Source organism: Astyanax mexicanus, chromosome 23, assembly GCF_023375975.1.
Source record: "Astyanax mexicanus isolate ESR-SI-001 chromosome 23, AstMex3_surface, whole genome shotgun sequence".
Taxonomy (NCBI): domain Eukaryota; kingdom Metazoa; phylum Chordata; class Actinopteri; order Characiformes; family Acestrorhamphidae; genus Astyanax; species Astyanax mexicanus.
Genome location: NC_064430.1, coordinates 13,943,263 through 13,954,189, shown reverse-complemented (window position 1 = coordinate 13,954,189; position 10,927 = coordinate 13,943,263). Strand labels below are relative to the sequence as shown.

The following is a 10,927-nucleotide window of genomic DNA, read 5'->3' as shown; positions in this document are numbered from 1 at the left end:
ACTGGAATCACCAATAATGCTAACGTGGGACCATGCTAAGAATTTAAACAGAATGCAGCATAAATAGTATATTTCCTATTTTTTGGTCAGTTTTTCTTTTTTAGTAGAAATGTTTGATGTCCTTATCAATTAAATTACTGTTTCAGACATACATTTTAAATAGTGTTTATAAAAAAGCACCGCCTCTTAATCTAGCATCATACAAAACAGTCTTGGTGTTGTGCCGAATTCAGCCCTCCCGCCGGGAAAAGCACCCCGTCTCTTAGGAGTCAATGTAGCTTAGAAATGTATCATGGGTATTTCCATTTTCTAAGTAAAGTTAAAGCCAAGAGTGTTTTTTCTGGTGGGGGTGCTGAATTCAGCACTACACCAGCCTTACTCGCAGGTTCATGAGGAGTCTTTAAAAAACACCCACCACCCCGTCTCATTCCTTTAACTCAGTTATCTCTCCTTCCTGACTTCATTTAGATCACTGATAAAAAACAAACAAAAGATTACAGCTTTCGTGTCAATAATGCACAAACAAAAAAACTATTCAAAAAGAGTTCTCAGTTTCTTCTGATCTTTGCATTAAAGGCGCCTTTTTTCCTCAATTTTTTAAAAAGTAAATTTGGATTCCTTACCCAGCGTCATAATTGCTCATTGTAGAAGGGCATGACTTTTCTGTACTATTAAACACTATGTTGAGGGTTAAGAACTCCTAGTCACATTTCAACCAATGACTGCTCTCCTTATTTATATTAACAATACTGTACCAGTAATTCTTCAAACACTGAATATAATCAGTAACTGGAAACTATGAAGTCTCATAGGAATAAGTCTCTGAATATTAGGTGTAATGTTGTTCATTATACCACACACACACACACACAGGTGCACTGTTCCACTCAGGTTTCATTCACAAAAACAAGCTCCAGTTCTCGAGGGACTTGAGCAACATTCTGAGAACTGTTTGCCGTAAGGGAGAAAAGCCTCAGCCTGCCACCCTCATAGAATCTCTGGAAGAAAGAAGCGAAGAATAGTCCTCACTGTAAACTACAGAGTGAGGACGGCGTCTAAAGATACGATCAGTATAGATAAAAAACAGCAGATTCCAGGCCATTCAGGTTGCGATGATGCGACATTTTCCATCATGATGAAATCTGTTCTGCTTTTTCTCCATAGCTGGACTTTCCATTTTAGAAATGGCTTTTTAACACATACACTCATAATCAAAGAAACCGTTTTAAAAATCATTGCACTGAGAGGAAGTAATGGATGGCAAGCTCTTGAGACTGCAGCAGTATGTGGACTAGCATTGTCCTGTCGGAATAACTTGGTGGAAGATGCGTTCAGATTCTGAACTTCAGAAAAGGTAGGGGCGCTGGTTACACCTATTTACCACGACATAAGTGCTGAATGATCAAAATTCGTTCAAAATTGCACTTCAAATCATTCTTGGCTCTGACCTTGGTGCTTTCACACACAGATTTGTTGGTTGTCTCCACAAAGACAAAAGCGTGACTTGTTACAACAATTAAAATCTTTAGCAGCAGACTAAAGCGCTGCCACTATGATCAGGAGATAGCTGGTTCGAATCCAGGTCATGCAGCTTGCCATCAGCTGCCGGAGCCCTGAGAGAGCACAATTGGCCTTGCTCTCTCTGGGTGGGTAGATGGCGCTCTTTCCCCTCATCATTCCTAGGGTAATGTCTATCAGCACAAGGCGTCTGTGAGCTGATGTATTGGAACTGAGTCGCTGCGCTTACCTACGAGCACACTGTGATGCTACTTGGGCAATGCTACATCAGCAGCAGTTGAAAAAAAAAAAAAGAGTCGAAGTCTGACTTCACATGTGTCGGAGGAGGCATGTGCTGGTCTACACTCCTTTTGTTGTGGCATCACTAGTGATAGGGGATATACAGTTGAGTAGCAGCTAAATGGGTGGGACAATTGGCCTACCTAAATTAGGAGAAAATGGGGGGGGGGGGGAAATAAAATAAAGAAATAAAATAGAAAACAAATAAACACAACTAACTCACAAGATGACATATCACCCCATATTTATTTAACCTCAGGTTTACATGTACACAACATGAAGTGACAAAAGACATACCCCATAAAATACATCACAATAACTAATACTACTATCTACTGTGCACAGAGTACAGAAAAGTGCAGAAACAGCAAAACAAATAGGAAAGTCTGGGCCAGGCTAGGAGTGTGACCTTTGTGTTTAAATAGAAAAAAAAAAAAAACATTTATACCAAAAACACCACAGATACAGTATTCATTGTGGGGAAGTTGCCCTTTGCCACTATTTCTAAATTCTTAAACTGTCAAGAATACATCCAATACTCAACCCATAAAATATGAACATAAATATGCAATAAAATAACAGGTTAAAAAAGGAGCAATCATCAACCTGCACATCTGACCTCCCTACCTGCTGAGAGGAATCATTTCATTTATATAACATAAATATAATATCATAATATTACTTGGTATTAATAGTGGATTCTACCTATGTCTGCTCCAGTGAAGACACTTGAGAGAAGGACATTCATAACACTTGAAAGCAGTTTTAGAAAATATAAGAATATAAGAATAAGATAGAAAATACTTGTTTGGACTCATAAAAAGTCTATTTTACACAGTTTAAGGAAAGCAGTAGGTCTAAAAAAATCTGTGGCATCAAAACAAATCTATTAAACATGTACACCCAGCCACAGTCTGAGCACTAAATACACTGAAAGCCTCCGAAGAATACATACTTCTTATAAATCTTTTCCTCTTCTTTGTGCATTTTAATTATTTGATTATCAAACATGTATAAGAATCTACCTTGTAGACAGTCAGATACATCTAACACTTGTAAAAGCGTTAGTGAATACATTAAAACAGGAAACGAGTTAAAAGAAAAACAAGTAAATAATCGTAAATGCTGCTCTTCTCTTTTGTTTAGTTTTAAACCTTCACACTTGGGTTTGGCAATATATAAATTTAACCCAAGCACCACCGGAGTCTACTTTCAACAGTTTATGTTTATGTAAAATAATGTTTCCAAAAATAACACACACATATATATACATATATGAAATCACTTCACTGGATGAGCTGGACCTCACAACACTTTTCATATTACAGTCAACACAGCGATATCAACACAATACAGAGAGTTTACAAAGCTTCAGACTGTCCTGACTGAACTAATTTACCAACCCCAGAACAGAAGACCACTGTTTACACCTGCTCGCTTTGTAGAATCAGAATTTGGATTGTATTTGGATTGTAAGATTTATTCGCATGCATTTACACATGCTTGCTTTGTGGGACTAGAATCTGGATTTTATCTGGATTGTAAAATTTAATTGCAAGTGTTTATACCTGCTCACTTTGTGGGACTAGAATATAGATTTGTTTTTGTACTGTAAGATTTATCGCATACCTTTACACCTGCTCACATTATGGGACTATAATCTGGATTGTATTTTGACTGTAAGATATAACCATATGCATTTAGATCTGCTGACCTTGTGGGACTAGAATCTGGATTGTAAGATTTAACCGCATGCATTTAACACAAGCTCACTTTGTGGGACTAGAATCTAGATTGTAAGATTTATTTGCATGCATTTACACCTGGACACTTGTGGGACTAGAATCTTGATTGTATCTGGATTTTAAGATTTAATCGCATGCATTTAACACAAAATCACTTTGTGGAAATAGAATCTGGATTGTAAGATTTAATCGCATGCGTTTACACTTGCTCACTTTGTGGGACTAGAATCTGGATTTGTTTTTGTATTGTAAGATTTAATCGCATACAGTTTGTAAACTTTAGTGGACTTCTGTGGACTGTAGTGACCTGTCCTTGAGTCTCTTGAGTCTCAGTCTTGCAGCGCAGGACTGAAAAGAAAAAGTCCTATTTGTCTGCAGCCAAATGCCACAGACAGCTGACAACAGTGGAGTGACCCTTTCTATTTCTATGCTAGCAACTACAGAGAGCAGGCAAAGGACAGGAGCACAGAACAGGAGCTTAAGGAAAAAAAATGCTCTGGCAGCATCCCAGTGAGAGTTGTATGCAACAAAAAAACAGAAATAGCAAACATCACAACACTCATCATCTTCCTATTCTTCTTGGACTTTTCAGTACAAAAACATTCACACAAAAAAACAGCATGTACAGCAGCAGCAGCAGCTCCAGTTATTTGATTGAGAGAAACTTAAAATCACAGCATAGTTTAAAAGATTCTTATAGCTATTTGTTAAGATTAGATGCATAATAAGTCTGCTGATGCTTTAAAAAAAACTAAAAAAACTAAATCCTCCTATAAATGGCACAAAAGTGTGCAGAGAGTTTGAACAGAGATATAATAGAAATTAGATAATAGGTTATAGGACATATAATGCACTGAATTTTCTAACCCCACATATAGTTAGGCTAACCTTATTTTGTAACACATATTCACTGTAGATAATAAGTGAAGGACGTCATCCTCAGGCTTACAGAAGTGTCCTCAGCTCACATTATAAAAATGTTCCAATACAAGCTTTGCGCATTCCTTTAAACTCCGTGCCAAAAGGTTTGTCCATTCCCTGTCTGTTTTCCTTTAGTACTTCAGCACTGCTGCACTTTTGACCAATCCACTTCCTGCAGGGCAGAATGTGAACATGATGCCACAATTATCCGACCAATCAGTGCGTGTGGATTTTGTTCAGTCTCCTGTGTTAAGGGTTTGTAAGTTTAGTAGAGGGAACTGTCGTTGTAGGAGCTGGGAAAGGTGGGGCACGGTTTGTGGAAGGGCAGTGCCCCGTTGTAGTCCGTAGTGGGCAGGCTGAGGGTGCTGGCGCTCTTGTGCTTATTCTTTAAGCCCCAGCTGAGGAAGGACAGCTTCTTGGTCACGTGGCGCGCCTTAGGGTGCTTGTCATCGTCGTTGAAGGCCAGGCAGATCATGGAGTAGGTCTTGGGCAGGGCGCCGGAGTATGTGGCACTTTTTGCAGGCTGTGTTTGGGAACAGAGAGGATAATGCTTGTTAAAATATTTAGATATCACTATTATAACCTTATATAACCAAATATCAAAGACGTATCAAAAACAATGATGAAATATTTGGCACTTCTAGCTCCTAGAAACAGTTTCATTTGATATTGTATGCCTGTTCATATATTTATCTATGCAAATGCTTGTGCTAATGAAATGGAGAATGGTTCCTCAGCTTAACTCACTTTCAGTCAGTTGCTACAGAACATGTTGGCTATGAGAAACCAGGTGGCTGTTATGGTGTTGCCTATGGTTTTGCCTATAGTGTTTGCTAGGTAGTTGCCATAGACTTGTTATATAGTGACAATGACTTGCTAAGGGGTTGAGAAGTGGCTGCTAGGGTATTCTAGATGGTTGTTATGGTATTGGTAGGTGGCGCATCGTAAGTGATTCCTATGGTGCTACGTGGTTGCTAAAGAGTTAATACAGTGTTGCTAACTGCTTGCCACTGACTTGCTCAGTGGCTATTGTATTCCATGTGGCTGTTATGGAGTTAGTAGGTGGTTTGTAAAGTGTTTGCTAGGTGTTTGCCAAGTAGTTGCTATAATGCAGCTAACTGGTTGCAACTGACTTTGTTCAGGGGGTGAAAGGTGGCAGCTAATGTGTTCCAGGTGGCTGTTATGGTGTAAGTAGGTGATCCTTCTTAAGTGCTTCCTATAGTGTTTGCTAGATGGTTTCCAAGTAGTTGCTATAATGCTGCTAACTGGTTGGCACTGACTTCCTCAAGGATTGAGAGGTGGCTGCTATGGTGTTTAAAGAAGGTTTCTAGGTAGTTCCTATGATGTTTGGTAGTTGGTTGCCAAGTAGTTGCTATAAAAGTTGCTAAATATTTGCCACTGACTTGATCAAGGGGCAAGAGGTGGTTGCTACAGTATTATAGGTGGCTGTAAAGGAGTTGGTAGGTGTTTTCTAAGTGGTTCTTTTGGGGTTTGCTAGGTAATTGCCCAGGACTTGTTATATAATAACACAGATTTGCTTACGGGCTTAGAGGTGGCTGCTATGGTAGTCCAGGTGGCTGTTGGGTGTTGGAAAGGACATTTATAAGTAGAGCCTATAATGTATGATAGTTGTTTGCCAAGTAGTTGCTTTAATGCAGCTAGCTGGTTGCCACTAACTTGATCAGGGTTGATAGATGGCTGCTACAGTATTACAGGTGGCTGTTAAGGTGTTTTCTAAGTCGTTCTTATGGTGTTTAATAGATGTTTGTCAAGTAGTTCCATGGGGCATGGCACAATTTGGCATGTCATGGTAATATTTTTTTTTCCGGTAGTCTCTCATCCACTCAGGCCACAAAAAGACTTTAGAATGGGAAAGAGAAGACATACCATTGTCTGGCTGCTGCTGTCCAGCATGCTGACCACTTGAATGTCGATGCCTTCCTCGTCAACATCCTTCAGCAGTTTCATGACATCACTCACGCCCATCCATTTACTATCCGCATCACCCACGGCAACTACGTAATCACCCTCTTTTAAACCATCAGCCTGAGAATGGAGTGATAACAGGGAAGAGAGGGGAAGAGAAAAAAAGAAAACAAAAAAGAAAAGGTCACACAGACATGTGGTAAATCATATAGTGTAAAAGAGGCCATTTATTTCACCACAGTGCAAATATGTACAAAGCGCTTATCAGAGGGTCTCAGTCACACTTGCACTCACACACTAATGCAACAACACAAAAAAAGCATAGCCTGCTGTTACAACACACCATCACTCTCTGTATGGACTGACTGATGTGCTCTAACAAAAGAGAGCACACACTTAACACATACACACGCACACACACGCACGCACACGCACGCACACAGACACACACAGACACACACACATCTATTACTGACTAACTACACAGCTGCTCTAGACAGCTAGACAGTCTTTACAGAACCACAGCCAGAAACAGGTGTCCATGTCTGTGTGAAAGTGGTCAAATAGAGAAGGAAGAGGGAGATCATTCGGCTTCTAGCACTGTGGGAACTAAACAGTATGCCAGTGTCCTACTCTTATACCAGACAGGGAGACAGACGGAGAGGGAGAGCAGGCTTAGAGCACTGAGGGAGCGGTAAGGTATAATTATAGATGGTCCACAGTGAAAGGCCCATCTGGGAGATGTTATGTAATCTCACTAATCTGTCCGTCCTCTCTCATTAAGCCTGCTCACCATTACAAAACTATTAATGAGGAGAGAAAGAGAAAGAGGCATATGGACAGAGAGAGAAAGAGATAGGGCCTTGTAGAAGGAATTTGAGCCCTTTCATTAAATCAAGCTTAAAAAAGAAAAGAGTAAAGAAAGTGAAGAATGTGCCGGTCAGCTTGTGTAACACATTCCAATTATGTAGAAGAACAACAGCGAGGAGTGTGGGTCTGTTCAGTCAAAGTAAACCAAATGATTATCTGAAATTTCTATTTATATTTTAAATTTCATCACGGTCACACAAAAGCTTACTTTGCAAAAAAAACAAAAAACAAAAAACAAAAAAACAAATAAATAAATAATTTATTTCTATTTATTTTATCCAATTTTCTCTTCAATTTGAAAGAGCAATTACCTAATTCCTATTTATATTACGGCTGCAAAGATAAGTCAGAGTAAGTAACTAATTTTTGACAAGGAATTTAATTGTTTCCTCTTAAAAGTAAGAGACAAAAAAGGGGCGAGCGAGAAAGACACACATGCACATAGTGAGAAATAGAGCATTTTGATTGGCCTAGCCTTATGCTTAGTTGGCCAGTAAGGTTTCAGTGTTGGTGGGAAAACTATATTTATATTAACATGACATAAGTATCCTAGAATCTCCTAGAAATAACATACAGCCCGTGTGAATGTTTCCTATAATATATTTTTTATGTTAATATATCCATGTCAAACCTTTAAAATGTACTGCACAACTGGAAACAGCATGATCAATTTGACACACATTGTGTCACATTGTCAAAAAAAAAAAAAGACAAAAAGGTTTTTGTGTGAGTGATAGTGTATTCCCATATTTTGTGTGTGTGTGTGTGTGTGTACTCACAGCTGCATGACAAAGAGGGTCCAGTGACTGAATCTGAACAGGTGCATCTCCCTTCAACGTAAAGCCCAGGTCTCTGTCCTCGACCTTTAGTCGGACTGTCCGCGGCGCTGTCCATCTCTGCTTTGCTGAAAACACTGACAGTGGGCCCTGTTTCACAAAAGCACCCAACCATCAATATGACAATGCCCAGTCACAACATCGCACAGCAGAGTTGCTGTGGCAATTTGTTAATAATCTCCTTAGTATGGCACAACTTTTAAAGAGTCAAAGATTGCAGACATCTTCACAATACACAGTTTATACAAAACGCAGCCTCAAAACAAACAAAGCAGTATGATAATTGATATTGTCAGGGTAATATAATAAGCAACAAGAGGCAAAATCAATCAAATGCGATTGCTAAACTACATAATGAGCAAACGTTTATTCACTTTCTCAAGACATAATATGACCCAGTTTGACATGAATTTCATATGATTAAATTCTCCTCAGTTTAGTCATGTTTATTTCCTCCTATTACCCAGGTTTCCACCTATTGCACATGATGCTACCTCATGCTAATGTTACATGAAATAACAGCTTAATATGCTTGGAAGAGACTGCTACTTTCCAGCTCTGTTACACTAGGTCAATTGGTGTTTAATTGGACTTCCAACATTGGCTCAGTTTTGTGTGCTCATGGCAAGGAAATGATGAGTCATCAGATTTCGAGTGAGGCCTGATAGTGAATGCCAAATTAACTGGACGTATATAAATATATATATGAAAATCTACGCATTTTAGTGTTTCCCTGCACTGAGTTTCTGTTTATTATCAGACCAGTTAGATCAGGTGTTTTAAAGCAGGGAAATTCCACTCCAGGATCAGAACTGGACACCAATACATTAAAAAAAACAATTGCTGAGGTCTGTGAGAAAGTAGCAGCACCCAATATGGCACCAGTCAGCCGCTAAAGTAGTTTGTTTTTACAGCTTGTAGAACTTGTGGAACCAGGCTGCAATAAAAATGATCTCTTAACTGCCATACTTGGTTAAACAATAGCAGTCAAAGCTCCTATTAAAATATATAATAAAACACCAACAAAAACAATGAGATGTTAAAAGTGACTTTTTACAAGAGGTTGGATATTGCTAGCCACCATAATTTATTTATTGACATTCTGTCCATATTATTGCAGAATATGGCGGCCAAAGTGAGTTTCTGAAGGACACAGTGGCAGCAGCCATGAGAAAAGGTCAAAATAATAGATTTACAGGGTGTGTGCTTAAGTAAGGTAGGTCAAAAGCATATACAGCTCTGAAAAAAAAATAAGAGACCACTTAACAATGAGGAGTTTCTTTGATTTTACCAAATTGAAAACCTCTAAAATATAATCAAGAGGAAGATGGATGATCACAAGCTATCAAAGCAAGTTAAACTCTTGAATTTTGGAGCTATCAAATCAAGTTAAACTGCTTGAATTTTGGAGTAACGACATAAAGTTATTCAAAAGCAGTGTGTAAGACTGGTGGAGGAGTATATGTCAAAATGCATGAAGATTGAGATTAAGAAACAGGGTTATTTCACCAAATATTGATTTCTGAACTCTGAAATCTTTTTGAATATGAACTTGTTTTCTTTGCATTATTTAAGGTCTGAAAGCTCTGCATCTGCATCATCATTTTTGCAATGCTCTAAATGAATATATTTATTTGGAATTTGGGAGAAATGTTGTCCATAGTTTATAGAAAAAAAAAACTATGTTTATTTTACTCAAACATATACCTATAAATAGCAAAATCAGAGAAACTGATTCAGAAACTGAAGTGGTCTCTTAATTTTGTCCAGAGCTGTATGTAGGTAGATGAGAAAGGCTGACAAACACCAGGCCATTTACCTGGCTTATTTTTTGCTTCTCAGCTATACCAAATTAAACTAGATTAAGATCCCCTTCTGGAATTCCAGAACAAATTAATAAAATAAGAGGTGCAAAAGTGCTTTTGGACTGAATCTAGATTGCTTTGGTCTAGCTGAGCAAAAATTACACTGAAATTAAATAAAATATAAAAAAGTTACAGCACACCATAACAGGCCAACCTGTTTGTCTACCTTCAACAGTGCCTGGGTGTGTCTGTCCTACACACACAAAATTTAGAATATTCAGGCACAGCATGAACTCTCAAGAAATTGTTTTTGTAACAGAAGGTTACATTTTATAGCTTTACGCTTGACTTCTAATAATAAGAAACATAAAATAGTAAGAATGACACCATCGTTATTCATGTTAGTACCGCCACAGTGGCTTCAAGCTTTTTCCACACTGTTCAAACAAACGCAGCCAGACTGAAAAAGGAGCCATGTCCTATTTTAGACTTTCCAAAGTCCGACCTCTAGTCAGGCCTGCTGTAATACGAGTTTGTATGAACAGTGTGGAAAGACTTTGTAAGGGTCTATTCGCCACAGCACACCAGCTGGTGGAGTAGATGTGACCTTCATGTGATTTCCAGTTATGTTTAATTAAAACGCACAGTAGTGCTGTGAACAGACCCAAAGAGTGATGTGAAAAAGAGAAAAACATGTTAGGTGAAATAATTAGTAGCCCACATACCAGTCGGTGGAACAAGTCTTTGACTTTCACCTTAATGGAGGCAGGGACTTCCATTTCAGCTTTCTGCTCGGTTTTAGCTGAACGTGAGGGAGAAAAAAAAACAACAGAAAACAGAGTGTTACCATGAGTCTACATTACAAACATACCTAATATTGTTGTCATCTGCTGAGGGCGGTAAGTGTACTGTATGTGCTCTTGTATGATCATAATAAATCTGCCTGTTTTTACAACACAAGAATTGTTAACACAGTTGAGGCCATAACAACATAATTTAATAAGGGTTATCCTGTAAATACTATAAA

General features: G+C 38.5%; 1 protein-coding gene across 2 annotated transcripts in view; it reads right to left on the bottom strand.

Moving 5' to 3' along the window:
- Positions 1-2,024: 2,024 nt before the first annotated feature.
- rhpn2 (rhophilin, Rho GTPase binding protein 2) overlaps positions 2,025-10,927 on the bottom strand; it is a 41,409-nt gene continuing 32,506 nt past the window's right edge. Inside the window, exons 12-15 of one of the 2 annotated variants that reach the window (XM_007244877.4) lie at positions 10,626-10,702; positions 8,039-8,185; positions 6,351-6,509; positions 2,025-4,986 (exon numbers count right to left, since the gene is read on the bottom strand). In XM_007244877.4, the coding sequence (XP_007244939.2) occupies positions 4,729-4,986; positions 6,351-6,509; positions 8,039-8,185; positions 10,626-10,702 (641 nt within the window). In that variant the 3' untranslated portion in view covers positions 2,025-4,728. The remainder of the gene's footprint in view (positions 4,987-6,350; positions 6,510-8,038; positions 8,186-10,625; positions 10,703-10,927) is intronic. The other variant, XM_007244878.4, reaches the window with a different exon arrangement.